At 46.8% G+C, this 15206-nt stretch overlaps 1 protein-coding gene across 1 annotated transcript in view; it reads left to right on the forward strand.

Moving 5' to 3' along the window:
* The window catches only part of LOC111145040 (deleted in malignant brain tumors 1), a 197318-nt gene that overhangs the window by 128866 nt on the left and 53246 nt on the right, over window positions 1–15206 (forward strand). Inside the window, 6 exon segments of the mRNA XM_022499653.1 lie at window positions 2609–2926; window positions 4735–4806; window positions 6615–6932; window positions 8257–8295; window positions 10997–11182; window positions 13969–14304. Of these exon segments, the coding sequence (XP_022355361.1) occupies window positions 2609–2926; window positions 4735–4806; window positions 6615–6932; window positions 8257–8295; window positions 10997–11182; window positions 13969–14304 (1269 nt within the window).

Consider the following 15206-nt stretch of genomic DNA (forward strand, 5'->3'; position numbering starts at 1 on the left):
GGATCCGTTTCCAAATCTCAGAAGTTTCTATTGCATTCATGGGATGAGTTCTTGGTTTTGTTGTAGTTTTACCTTAGGACATCTAAGGGATTTTATTCTGTGAACAAGCTTGTGGATTCCCAAAAGGGGTTAAGTATCCACCATTTTCCAAAATTATCTGACCAGGGAACAGTTTCATTTTTCAGGAGGCAGCTCTTAAGACCAGTATTTGGCCTAATGTGTATTAGTGAATGGTTGTGTTCTAAATTATTGAATTCCTCCATGTGCGACCCTGAATTATTCTAAACAAATTTGGGTGAAAAAAAATTTCTTTCCAGCAGAGACACATTTGTAAAATTAGGCCTAGTTAATCTTGCAGTATAACAGGATTCTTTCCCCCCTCCCTTCCTCCCCCCACTTCCTGCCTTCCTTCCTGCCTGCCTTCCTCTCTCCCCCCTCCTTTATTACTCTCTCCCCCCTTCCCTCCCTCCTTCCTTCCTGCCTTCCTTTCTTCCTCCCTCCCTCCTTTCTTCCTCTTGCCTTTCTTCCCACCCTATCTCCTTCCTTCCTCTCTCCCCCCTTCCCTCCCTCTTTCTTTCATTTCTTCCTCTCTCCCCTTCCTTCCTTCCTTCCTTCCTTCCATCCATCCATCCATCATGGTGTTCTATGCACATGTGCTAAAATTTCACAGTGCTAACAGGCTTACTGTCATGTAGCCTTCCTTCTCCAACTTCACCCACTACCTTGGTTCAATACCCATAAAATATCAATCTGATTCTTTTGAGATTGCTCTCCAGTTTTCGTTTGTTTTGTTTTCACTAAGTAAATCTTACTAAGATTTCTTGCATGGACCGTGGAACCAAATGGCCTAATTTCAAATACTGGTTCCCCAGAACTGTGTGATCTTGGGCATGTTTTTCAACTGCTTTGTGCCTTAATTCCCTCACCCACATATAATAATAATGTAATAATAGAATATGTTTGTATATAACACATCTGTGAGTGTGTCTATATGCATGTATACACACTATTATTTATATACACATATCTACACATGCACATAGATACATAGATGTGGTTTGAGGACCATGGTGGAGGTTAAAGGAGCTGATTGTGTCAGTTACTTAGTGCTGGACACTAGAAAGTCTATATAAACATTAGCCTTATTATAACTGCCGTCTTCATTGTTGTCATCAAATATTTGCTTTTGCTGAAGTGAGAGAACTGGCCTAGAGAAATTTAAACACATTGAGAAATGGCTTTCAGATGTCAACATCTGCACGAGGCCTGGCCTTTCTCCCAGGGTGGTGGCCAGGTCCCAGGCACGTGTCCCTAGAGAAACAGAAGGTGAGTGCATGGCATTTTCCTCACCCTGGGGTCAAGAAAGTCACAATTCACCCAGGTTTGAAGGGATGATGCAGAAGGTCCTCTTTGGCACATGGGACTCTCAAGGTCCAGAAGGCCTTGAGGAATGGGAGATACTTTGTAGACATCTTTCAGAAACACAATTGACCACGATCCCCTTCTTCCTCAGTATCTCAGGCCTACGTTGGTTGGCACCCCATTGCTCCAAACATCACCCACAAGGTTTCTCTGGGGAGAGTCTGCTCACTTATGGTGGGTAGCCACCCCCTCCTAGCCCACTACAGCCCAAGTTAATGCCCTGCAAACATCCTCCTGACCCCACCCTGTCTGCTCTCTAGTTTCTACAAAGAATGTGCTGAAGCTTTCCATCAGCTCTTATTATCCTTCCTTCTTCTCTGTCCTTGTAGAGCACAGCGTTCACATGCCTTTCTTATGCTTGGGGAAGGAGAAGCGAGGAGCTCATTTAATCAAATCATGTTGCAGTTGAAGACCCCACAGGTTTACCTCCTATGTGAACTTGCCCTTCCCTTCACTGTGTCTGGAGTGAGCCCCCTTCCCTTATGATCAACCTGCAGAAATCGTCTTCATGTTTCAAAGCCATTTCTTCATAAACTGATCTCCCAAAATAGATAAGTGTCCATCACCAATAACACTATTATACTCCTAGACGTATTCCTCGTTATGTTTCCTGATAGTGCAATGTGTGTGGCTTCTCCAACCTGTCACTGGTTATAAATCCTGAGGGATGAACTTTATCCAGTTTTGCATCTTAATAGACATTAAGTGAACATTCTGTGGTTAAAAGTACAACCATGCTGGTAACAAAGAAATGTCTCTAGAGCTGAAAAGAGTGCCCTATAATCTCCAGATTACACCACACTGGGCAACTTCCATAGGAAGACTCTAGTCAACTGTCCACCAAGGCATGGCTGTCAAAGGGCCCCCATCCATGCAACCCTCAGGTCAAGGGTTCCCTGCAGTTCTTTTGCTATAGGTGGGATGAGGGGACATGTGTAAGATTGAGAACCCAGGGCCTCTGGCTTTCCCCCTCTAGAAGTCAGATGCTGCTGCCTACTGGGGTCTTCCAGCACTTCCAGGAAGAAGAAAGTCTAGCCTTGATGTTCCAAGACCGTAGAGGTCTCTATCTGCCCAACCCAGAGGAATTATGACATCAGCAGTATATCAGAGCACTATAACAGGATCAAGGCAATATGCTGACACAAAGGCCAATCTCATAATTTCCCATTGCTCTGTACCTCCACAGGAGACTGGATGGCCGTGAGACTGGTGAACGGCACAGGGAGGTGCTCAGGCCGAGTGGAGGTTCTCATCCAGGGCACATGGGGAACCGTATGTGGTGACCTCTGGGACCTGGCTGAGGCCACAGTGGTGTGTCACCAGCTGCAGTGTGGCCAGGCTGTGGCAGCCCCCACAGGGGCCCACTTTGGGGCAGGCTCTGGGAAGATCCTGCTGGACGACGTGCAGTGTGCCGGCGCTGAGAGCCACCTGGGGCAGTGCATGCACAAGGGTGAGGCCAGGCTCAACTGCGGGCACCTGGAGGACGCCAGCGTTATCTGCGCAGGTAAGGGATTGGCTGTCAGCCCTCATTAGGAAGGCTACTTCTATCCCTTCACTTCTCATTCTTCCACACACACAACATAGCATAGCCCAGAAAAGTCAGTGGATTGAGGCAGGCAACTGATGTTGTCTACATCCTTTCAAAGTTATACATCAGCCTCACCATCCCCTTGCCTCTTGTTGAGTATGGCTCACGATCACTTATCCAGGCTCAGAAGTGGCTTGATGGTTTGAAAATTTGGACTGAACTTGAATTCAGCCAAATCAGAGTATCTGGCATAAAAATCCAAATTCTTGCATTTGTGAAAAAAATAAAACAGAAGTTCAGGCTCAAAACAAGAAATTATTTGATTACATCAACTGGCTGGATCTGAGAAAGAGCTGACCCTTTGGTCAAGAAACAGCTTTCTAGTCCACACAGTCCCCATCACTCAAATCCCTTATCTGTTTTATTCCCATGGCCCTTGGAAACTTTGGAGTTTGAGTTTGTGACTTCCAGGTGATGGGCCAGATTTGTCAGCTGATGTTCCAGGTCCTCCACATCTAGACCTGGTGACCTTCCCAAATCTATGGGTCCTGCTAGTTGACTCTCTGCCACACAGAATCTTTCCTGATTCCATCCTACTGGCAGCTGGAACAAATGTCCCCACAAATGACAAGCTCTGCCAGGCTGCACCTGGCCCTTCCTGAGCCACTCAACACCTAAGAACCCTGGGGCAGGGGGTGGGTACTGCCTTCTGAAGCTCCCCTGGGACACTCAACATTTGCTGCCTGGTCTTGTGTCTCAAATCCCCAGGGAAAATACTGAGACCCTCAAGGGCATGGTCTCTGCCTCTCCCTGCTTCCCACGGCTCCCTAAATCTAGGATAATCCCAATAAACAGTCACTGAGTAAGACGTGATAACGTGCACAATCTCTCTTCACGCTGACAGGTGCTGACTCCACAGCTGCTCTGCCTACAGGTAGAACCCGTGTTACACTTGGCATCATCTACTAGACCTGGCATGATGTAAGAGAGATCATGAGGTTTAGAGTCAGATCCTGGTTTGATTCTCAGCTTCATTTATTCACTCATCTGTTCATTCAGTGGATACTGACTGAGTGTCCACCGCGTACTACTCTGTGCCAGTAAGCACTGGGGCCACAGCAGTGATCAAATTCCCCCCCATCCCCAGATCTCTCCCGTCACAGGGCCTACACCCTAATGGGAGGAACAGACATGATATAGGATCGCTCTCAATTATGGGACCTCAGCCAAGTTATAGCATCTCTTGATCCCGTTTCATCTCATTTTTCTTCACAAGAGTAGGAATAACAGAGAATTGAATGATGGAGAATTAAGTATGACAATGCCCAAAGATACCTAGCACCTGACAAGCACTCACATAGTTCCTCCTTTTGGTCTAATGCCAACTAATGGAGGTTGTGTGAGGGGTGCAAAAGGCCCTGGGCTGGAGGAATCTGATCCTGGCTGGTCTCTCTCCAGATGAATGACCTTGGCCCTCATTCTCCATGCCATTAGAGAGAGATGATGGCCAACTGATGACCTCTCTTATGGCAAGCCACATGGGGCAAGTCGTCCATGAGCTTTGCTTTTCTGATGGCCATGTGGTGCATGTTCGTTTGTCAATGGGCAATAACACTATGTTCTGTCCTAAATGAAGATCTTGGGGCTATGAGGCCATTGGCCTTAGAAGGCAGTGTAATGGTTATTCCTGGAATCCTGGGGGGAGACAGATGACCCCTTGAAGCAACTGCTTCAGTGTTCCGACTGCTCCCTGATGACAGCCCTTCCTTTTTACCCACCAATAGCCTATGAGAACCTGCTTCCCACCTCATCGGTGATATCAGCAGCTCAACACCCACCTTCTTCTGCACCTCCAGGTAAGGCTGTTTCTTTTTATATTATGTCTTCTGAACAATTTTTTTCAATCTGACGATGGATGAATGAATAAAGATGTGTCACTAAGGATATATAATGTCACTGGGGTTATATATAACAATAAACAGGCTGACCCTCAAGTCATCTAAGTTCATGGGGGAAGGAGGGTATATCCTGTTACAAAAAAAAGTGTGGTGATTGCTCTGATAGGGGAGCACAAGGTGCCATAGGTGCTCAGAAGAGGGTCTCCATATAGAGCCAAGGGGTCTGGGCAAGACCTGAAAGGTGAAGGGACAATAAAATTATGCCAGGCAGGGAAGAAACCGGACAGACTCCCTTTGGGCTTCAGGGTGGGAGACATTAACATGTGTTCCAAATTAGAATATAGGGCTGCCAATAGCATACAGAATTAGTGAACAGTTTGATGGTTTGACGTGGTTTTCTGCTGTGATCAGGGATGAGTAATATTTCAGGATATTCCACCTTGAATTGTTTTTTTTTTTTTTCTTTTATGATTTAGGCCTAGTCTAAGGTCAGATAAGGTAGGAGTAAAACATTGAACCCCTGAGTCTTTTTTAATCTAGCTGTATAGTCAAAAGATTCAGGGAGGACAGAATGGAACCATTATCTCTCCCTGGGGTCTGAGCATCCCTGGTAGAAGAATGCCCAGCAGGTGCCATAGCTCCTAGACATGGGGCATGGTGTGGCAATTACCAAAGGTGCTGTTGTTGGCTGTGTGAGTTTCAGTCACCTGAAATCATATCTTTCTTTTTTGTGTTTTTTATGTTAACATTATTTTTATATCTATCCAAGCTCTTTTCTTTGCATACAATTTTTTATTGAGGTATAAGTGACATGTAACATTAATATTAGTTTTAGGACTACAACATGAGGATTCCATATTTGTATATATTGCAAGATGATCCCCGCAAAAAGTAACTTATCTAAGGAGGGAGTATGGATAATTGCCATTGCCATGTAAAACCATCCCAGGACACAGTGGCTTAAAATGACCACCATCTGTCACTGCTTATGGTCCAAATGTCAGCTGGGTAGTTCTGCCCCTCTGGGATGGGCTTGGCTGGTCTTGGCTGACTCTGCTGGGCTTGTCCATGCATCTGTGTCTAGCTGACAGGTCAGCTGAAGGCTGCCTGACCTAGGATGGACTCCCTTATATGTCTTACTGTTCCATAGCTCTTATACAGAGGTGACAGAGGTGATGAGGCCACCTCACTTTGGTGTCCTCAGCTGCTCTGATAACCATCTTTTAGCGCAAGCCCTAAAGTGATTCTCCAAGGAAGCTGAGCAAAATACTACTCCTTTGTCACCCACAGACTAACTCAAGCTTCCTCACAGCATCCCTTCAGTGTTCCCACGGAATGAACTGAAGCCTGTCATGCCTCTGGAGGCCTCAGCTCCACAGGAGTACACATTACTTCTGTCACATTCTGCTGTCACGCACCACAGCCTAAAGTCAAAGAGTAGGAAAGTAAACTAACCTCTTGACCGGCAGGGCAACAATGACACACTGTAGAGAGTGAGGATGTCAGGAAGAGAAGCACTGTGGTCATTTTTGTAAACACTCCACCACAAGCAAACTGTCTGAAACACGAGTGTGGATAAGGAAAACATTACAGGCTTCTTAGAGCAGACTTAGCTGGAGAATGGCATGGGAGCTCACATGACCACGTGAAAAGTGTGGATAGCAAAGTCATGGAAAATAAGAAAAGCTAGGTTGGGTAACAGATAGTCCAGTCATCGAAAGGCAGAGAGAGCAACCATCAGCCCATGACCCACCATTCTTTCCCAGGAGGCAGGGCTCCCGTGCGGCTGATAGGTGGCCATGGGAGGTGCGCAGGCCGTGTGGAACTCTTCTACCAGGGAGTCTGGGGGACTGTGTGTGATGACCTCTGGGACCTGCCAGAAGCAAACATCATCTGCAGGCAGCTGGGGTGTGGCTGGGCCGTGTCAGCCCCGGGTGAGGCCCACTTTGGGGAAGGTTCTGGGAAGATCCTCCTTGACAACGTGCACTGCAGGGGAGATGAGCCGCGCCTGGAGGAGTGCTCCCACATCGGCTGGTTTTCCCACAACTGTGGGCACGGAGAAGATGCCGGCGTGATCTGTTCAGGTAAACCTCGGCTCCCCTCCCAGGCAGAGCCCAGCCCTGGCTCTTCCTGAGAGAACACTTTTCAAAAGGCCATGTAAATTTAGCTGTTGAAAAGGAACCCGTGCATTATTTGCTCACAGCGGATATTTTAACCCCTCGTGTTTACAGATGCTGAATACTCAACCATCTCACCCCTGGGTAAGGAAGGCAATATTTACATGTGCAGTTTCCCAAAACCTTGGGGAAGAAGTTCTTCTGGAAGTTGGATGTGTCATCCTCCAGGCCCATGGAGTGACTGGGACATGTGGAATCACCTGACTGTCCAGTGGGAGAACTGGATAGTACCTTAGAAATCATTTGATCCAGCCTCACTTTCAACTTCTCCCCCATTCTGTACACAGGAAGCAGATTCTAAATTTCTCAGACATGTGTATAGCACTTGTTGCCAGCTCTGAGGGTCACAAGGCAATGGCAATGAGATATGGGTAGGGTGATGGTTAAGGATACTTCCTGCCCAGGGGCAAATGGCAGGTGGACTGGACCTGGCCAAAGTCAAGGTGACCATTCCCACCCTCTCCCTGCTTCTGCTTTGTTCCTGGTGCCCACAGAGCTCCTTTTGCTATTGGTTTTCCCACAGGGTCTTAATGCCAGCACCCAGAGTTTTCCATGCCAGTACCCTCTCTCCTTCATCAAACCCCCAGGTTCCCTGATGCCCTGCCCTCAGCTGGCTCTTCGTCAGAGAGTGAATCATGAATAAATCTGAGTAGAAAAGGTCTGATAAAGCCTCAGGCACATTCCTTCCTGGGTTGTCAACTCTAGCAGGTCGAAATGGATTGGTCACAGGAAAGGTCTCCAGTGGGGGTTTCTGGGTCAGGTGTCCCTGGTAGGAGATATGCAGGGGGCATAAAGGAGGAGCCACAGCATCCTTGGATGTTGGCCTCCCATCTCTGAGCAACACCAGGTCAAAGGAAAGGGTGAATTGGGGCCTCTTCCTATTCTTACCTCAAAGTCTCATAACTCCAGGCCTTGGGTCACTGGAATTGGCTATAGTTGGCAGAATTTCATGTCTTCAGTGTTCTTAAATCCCCATTTTTAAAAATATCTCATTTGTGTGTATAACAAGAGGATGATATATCAAAATCTGGAAAGGATCTAGATCAGTGCTTTTTCCATCCCACACATTAACGTCCCCTGCATGTTCTGGCCTTGCCCCCAGAGAGGACCGAGCCATTCTGGGAGGGGCCTCACACTGTATTTGTTATGAGCTCCTCAGGGGATCATGTGCAGCTAGTGCCAGGACCTCAGTGCCAGCTGACGAGCCACATGTCCTTTCTGTGTTTGACAGATCGCCCACTGGCTGTCATAGCAGGACCAATGGCCACAGGTAAGACTTTGGTGTCCTTGGCTGCTCTGACCACCATCTTTTAGCTCAAGCCCCCAAGTGGTTCCCCAAGAAAGCTGAGCAAATTACCACTCCCTGTCTGGGTGACCCCTTTGAACCCACGTTCTGAGTGAAGAGTCCAATAATGAAGGCAGATGGATTTATGGTTCCAGTTCCATTGCTATGTAGTCACAGAAGGCAGTCCAAATAATCAAGTGACACCCGCATGCTTGGTCTCCAGCATGGACAGTTCCTGTGAAGGGCAGGCACGTGGCTCCTAACAGCAGTGTTGCCCGAGTGCTACCCAAGAGCATCACTGCAGAGGGCTGCCGCCATGGCGACCATGTTCTTCTTCTCCACCCTTGTCCCTTCTCTGACAATCTCTTTCTTCCTTGTTCATCCTTTCTTTGCATCTTCCATTCCCCCCCCCCGTTTTTGCCTATATCTGGGGCTTCCAAAAACTCCACTAAAATTTTCTTTCTTTTCTTTTTTTTTACTTTTCTTTTTTTGTTTTTTAAGATTTTTATTTATTTATTAGACAGAGACACAGCGAGAGAGGGAACACAAGCAGAGGGAGTGGGAGAGGGAGAAGCAGGCTTCCCGCTGAGCAGGGAGCCCGATGTGGGCCTCCATCCCAGGACTCTGGAATCATGACCTGAGCCAAAGACAGATGCTTAACACCTGAGCCACCCATGTGCCCCTCTGCTAAACTTTTCTTGACACCACTTGGAGATAAAGGGCTAAAATAATACCAATGCCTGGCTGGTTCTTCTATGGAAGAGCCGTAGGTAGATGACCAGAGCCAATCGAGTATAGGTCCAATTCTTGCACAGCCAGATAGTCTGATGGAGAAAGCCATTGCTACAGGTGTTACTTTTAATTTTGCACTGAATATTGGACAAATGGATAGACAAGCAGATGGAAAACAAATGGACATGTGGTGAACAGACAGACACAGAATGATGTCAGTGTTGGTGGGATAGATGACTCAGGGGAAGTCCTCTCCACTTAGTAGTGGATTTTTAATAGTGTAATTTTAATAAATTATAACAGATGGCAGATGGGACACTGACATCTTCATATACATAGACTCCATGTAGACTCAGCTTTACTAGGGGAAATGAAGCCATTTACTTGTTACTTCTGGTGGCCTGACAAAAGTCAAAGCCACAGAACCAACCCACAGAACAGAACCACGAGGGGAGCAACAAGCAGAAGGAAAGATTCTGGCTGATACTGGATAACTGCTCTGCCCACGGCCACAGCCACGTCAGTGATAGATTTCTCAAAACAAGTGAAAGATGTGTCAAGATCCAGACACTCTCATGCCCTAATTTCCTAAGTTTATAAGAGTTTTTAGACTGGTGTATGCCTCTGACATGTCCTAAGACTTACCCACAAGGTTAATGACCAAAGAGATCTTTTTGGGAAAAAAAAAAAAATGAAAGGAAAAGAAAGTGTGAATTCCAAAAGTAGTGAACTGAAAAATGAAAAAAAAAACCTGAAAACTTAAAATATTTTTCTTCTTTAGAAAAATCTAGGTGTGGCAGAGTAATTACCAACTCATCTGGAGCGATTAGGAATCCCCCGCAGAACGAAATGCATGACAACATAACCTGTGTGTGGGAAATAAAGGCCAATGCTTCTGATCACATACGGCTGGCATTTCCATATCTTAAGTAAGTCACAAGCACATGACTGAAGTACACCGTGTAGTTTAAAGGTCTGAGCATTTTCCTGTGCTTGATTCTCACAAGCAAAAATGTTCTTCATGCCCTTTTTAATTTTGAATTTTGACGTAATTGTAGACACACAGGAAGCTACAAAAATAATACATAGAGTCCAATGTACCCGTCACCCAGCTCCCCGCAATGGTGGCGTCATCTATAACTGTAGGACAATATCAACCCAGGAAGTCATGCAATACTGTGCTAAGCCACAGACCTTATTCTGTTTTCCCATCTTCCACATCCACTTGTGTGTGTGTGTGTGTGTGTGAGAGAGAGAGAGAGAGAGAGAATGTTTCAGTCTCTGGTTAAAGATGCAGATTCCAGGGAACCCCCAGACCTCATAAATCAAGAAATTTTAGGTTTTAATATTGTAAATAGTCAATGTTGATGTCATTCACAAATGAATGTCCCAGGAGCAACCTAAATTATTTATTGCTATTGAATTTTGCTTAATCAAAAAATGACTTGGAATGGATGGGTCATGAGGCTGAGGCCTGGGGATGGTCTTCTGACTCTAACCCTAGGGGCATCTGGACAAAACTTCACCGGGAAGAAGAGCGGACAGATGGGATGACTTGCACGGAGCAAGCTGGGCAGACTTGGTAGCTTGCTTCCCTCTAGGCAGGTCGCCTGTGGAGTTCCTAAATAGGTTGCTTGGAGCCTGAAGCCCTACCTACAGGCAGGCTGCTGCCTGATCCCGCCCTTGGCCCTGGGCTTTCAGGTACCTGCAGCCCCAGGCCTCATCAGGGGCCCACCTCGTACTCCAGCCTCCTCTTCCCTCTTCCAGTTAAGATCCCATCCCCTCAAGAAAAAGTGGGATAAAAGGATTTTATACTATGTTGAAATGACTGATGGGCTTTAATCTGTCCCCAGTTTTATTGTCGTGAAAGACAGGTGCTGCCTCACAGCATCCCTCTGAGATCTGCTAATGGGGAGGCTAAGAGGCACCATCGGTCTTTGCTTCCCTAGCCTAGATTGCACCAATGAATATTTTGAAATCCTGGACGGCCCTCCATCCTCAACAAAGTCCCTGGGGAAAACCTGCTCTGGGTCCTACCTCACCTACGCATCCTCCTCCAGCTCAATGACCCTCGTGTACTTCCGAAGCTTCAACAACATAGGGAAAAACTTCGTTGCTTATTATTACTCTGCACCCAAAGGTATGGACGGTGGTTAAAAGCAGGAGCTTTGGAGTTGCAGCTAACTGCCTTGGGGCCAGTTACAGCCCCATCACTTACTCTGTGACCCTGGACAAGAGACCCAACCTCTCTGTGCCTCAAACCATTCCCTGTGTAACAGGGATTAGAGAAGCTTCCTTCCTAGTCTTGTCGTGGGGCTTACCCGGAATGACACAAGTAAGGCCCTTGCACAACGATGGTACATCATGTGCTCAGTGCTTGGCAGATTCAACGCCAAGCCTGCTTCCCCGTAAATATTCAGTACAGTTTGCCCATCGGGACAGCACTTCTGGAGTTACACTGAATCTAGTATGAGGCGGGTGTTTCAGGACCTACAGAAGAAGCAGCTGTGGTCCCAGCCTAAGAGGGGCTCATGTACAATCTGGAAGCAGTTTAAAACAAACCCGTGTGATGCAATTAGAGAACAAGTAGAATAGACTAAATGAAGGCAAACAAATGGGATAGGCTAGAATATACTAAATTGACATACACATGCATCTCAGCCAAAGACGTTAGAAAAGAGAGAGAGCCGTGCAGGCTAAAACACGAAGGAAACATAGGAAGAGACGGCCTTAGATTTGTCTTTAAGCCTGGCCAAGCTGTGAGTTGAGAAATGGGGAGGGGGCACGCAGGAGAAGGAGCAGCATGAGTACAGAGATGGGATGTACAGGACATGCGGCGAGAAGCAGACAGAAGCTGAGCCAAGGTTTCAGATATAGCACAGGTACTCGAGGTTGGGTAATCACAGCAACAGTGATTGACATAGTAACGAACATTTACTGAATGCCGCTTTTATGCGAGGCAACCCTGTAAGCACTCTGCATGTGTTACTGCCTTTCATCCTCACACGAACCCATGGTTCTTCCCCTTGTACAGTCGGGGAAACTGAGGCTAGAGAGGTTCCATAATTGTTCTGAGGCCACCCAGCCATGGATCCTGCACTATTTAGCACTGAGAGAAAAGAGTCTGTCTCATGGACCCCATGAGCAGTTCTATCATCGTCTTGGCTGAGATGCTGTTCAGATCAGTCTCCCGCCCTATTAGGGAGCGCCAGGGTGGCTCAGTGAGCACCCTTGGGAAGTATGCTATGAAACGGGGAGGAGGCTCTCTGTGTCACAAAGTGGGTCGGAGAAAGTCATTGTCACTGTGATTGAGCAGTTACTGATGAGGCTTCCTTGTCATTGCAGAGGCGAGTTCAAGGACCCCACATCTAATCAGTGAGTCACATTTACTGTTGCTTCTTTATCTTCATTCCTCATTTGTGTGTCTTCCTCTGCCCCCCCTCCTGGTGCTTGGAGTGTCATAGTTTGATCTCTGCTTCATATTTTTCCTAATTTCCTGCATCTTTCCAGCTAGCCGAGAGATTCTGTCTGTACATGTTTTGCACAAGCATAACGCCCATTCACCATAGAACCAAGTTCCACATACCAACCGTTGGGTGTCTGTAAATTGGTAATTGCCAATTTGATTTCTTAATTCCTTGCTTTTATCAAAAACAGTGAGACACACCTAATCAAGCCCTGCACACTTAGGGAAAGTTAACAAAACAGAAGCACATGGAAGAAATGGCTTTTTCCCTAGAGGGGCACCATACATATTTGCATTCTGGAACAGAATGGCACAATTTAAGTGTCATATTCCCAGTGACTGGACAGAAAGGAATATTGCTTCTGTTGGATCCTACATGTCTGAGGAACAACATAAACAGAATGCGATTTGGGAGGCCCCTTATTGTAAAGATGCAAGGGAGAATGAATCAACCAGAATCTTGGTATTTAAGGGATGCTGCCATCTTGACCCTTTTTATCTGACGGGTGTCGTCTTGTATTCACAGCAATCCCAACAGCAACACCCAAGACAGTGATAGCAAGACCAGGTAAGCCCTGGGATGCATGCATTCACTTACCAACTATCCTTTCCTCTTGGAACCTGCATCTGTACCTGCTTCAGGGGCAGAAACTGGACCAACTGCGTGTACTTCATCTATTTGAAAAATGGACCAGTTGACTCTATGCATATTTTTAGGACCATCCAAAACTCTTGGGATCCTTTAGCTCTAGAATCATGAGCAAAGTTCTTTTTTATTTTTTGGTGTTTTTCAGAGTCTTCAAAGCCTGACCAGCTTCCAGGTGCCTTCTAGTGGGGCTCTCTATATTTTTTTTATCTGGCCAGTCTTGCTCTTGTTAACCTGTATCTGTGTAACTAATGGGCTTTTTCAAAGTGAGTGGAGCGTCAAAGTTATTCCAGAGGCAGTGAGATAGAATAGCAGAGAAAAACAGTGAACTTTGGAACCAGGAGAGCTGACTTTAGATCTGCTACATCCCATATGTGGGATTTTGGGTGAATAGTTTCACTTCTCCGACTTAAAGTCTCCTCATGGATAGAAGTGGCGTGCTGGTACTCTTCCGCCTGCCTTCTGAGTTATTACAAAGGTGAAGATGAGCACATACACGCCCACCCATTCTAAGGCACTCCACAAAGCCACAAATCACTGTGAATATTATATATAATGTTTTTCTGTACTTAGCTGAAATAGATTGGCACATTCCTCTGGCCCAATACATACTCGATTAATGAATGTTTTAGGCTAAATGTAATTTTGACTATCTTAATTGCATATTAACCTCCAAGTAAGAGGTTGACCAGTTGGCTGGCTCTTTTATCAAGTTCCCTTCCCTAATAGAAGTGTCAGGGTGGAGAGCGTAACCAGTTCATGGGCAAAGTGTAGTGTCCCTAGAAGACAATGATCACCAGGTCTCTGTCTGCAGGGGACTGGCCAGAGCTAAGGCTGGTGGGCGGCTCGGGACACTGCTCAGGACGCGTAGAGGTCCTCCACCGGGGGGCCTGGGGCACCGTGTGTGATGACCTCTGGGACCTGAACGAAGCCGAGGTCGAGTGCCAACAGCTGGGGTGTGGACAGGCCGTGTCCGCCCTGGGGAAGGCCCACTTCGGCCCGGGCTCTGGAAACATCTTCCTGGACAACCTGCAGTGTTCCGGGGTAGAGCGCTACCTGGGCCAGTGTGCCCACTCGGGCTGGTCGGAGCACAACTGTGGCCACCACGAAGATGCCGGCGTCATCTGCTCAGGGAGCCCCTCCCCTCTCAGTTGGTCATTGCCAGTCCCACTGTCTACAAGACCACCCTGCTAGAACTCAGAGATGGCCAGGGACAAAGACAGGGCCCTCAAACACATGGCATTTGATTTTTGCTTTATCTCTTCTAACCTGGTCAAAAATACAAGATTTTGTGTGCCTGGGTGGCTCAGTTGGTTAAGTGATTGCCTTTGGCTCAGATCATGATCTTGGAGTCCTGAGATCGAGTCCTGCATCCGGGCTCCCTGCTCAGCAGGGAGTCTGCTTCTCCCGCTGACCTCTCTCCTCTCATGCTCTCTCTCACAAATAAATAAATAAAATCTTAAAAAAAAAATACAATATTTTAACTGCCAGCCTCCCAGAATAAAACCTACTGATTTTCTAATTTGGTAGTAAGATTTACCAAAGGCAGGTGGGCTTGACTGAAAACTAACATGTGCGAAGAACATATTTAACTACGGGAATGTTTAAGGAATTTACGTAAAAGTCTTTCATTCAGAGGCAGTGAGAAGACGTCAGAGCTGAGGTGAACAGACTAGAGTCTGGATGCCAGAGCTGGTGCCGACACTCAGACTGCATTTGGGCAACACATAAGCTCTTAGAGCCTCAATTCCCCCGTCTTTAATAATGGGGGCTGATGGCTCTCTTGCAGGAGTGCGGAAAGGCTTTGAGCCGTCTTCCGTAACGCACTTTCAGACACCTGACCAAAGGGCTGCATATCCGGTCATTTTTCCTGCCGTCTTCCTCACTCAATTCCCCATGGAAATCGGTGGACTGGAATGGCTCACTTTAATCACCCCATGACGTTACAATTTTTTCAGATACTTTGAATTTATGCATGTGCACAAATTAGCAAGGAGCAAGGTAGTCACCTCTGGAACATCTACTAATAACCCCTTCCAACCCCAAGAAGCC

The sequence above is a fragment of the Enhydra lutris genome, unplaced genomic scaffold (genome assembly GCF_002288905.1).
Source record: "Enhydra lutris kenyoni isolate GAN:26980312 unplaced genomic scaffold, ASM228890v2 scaffoldscaffold12, whole genome shotgun sequence".
Taxonomy (NCBI): domain Eukaryota; kingdom Metazoa; phylum Chordata; class Mammalia; order Carnivora; family Mustelidae; genus Enhydra; species Enhydra lutris.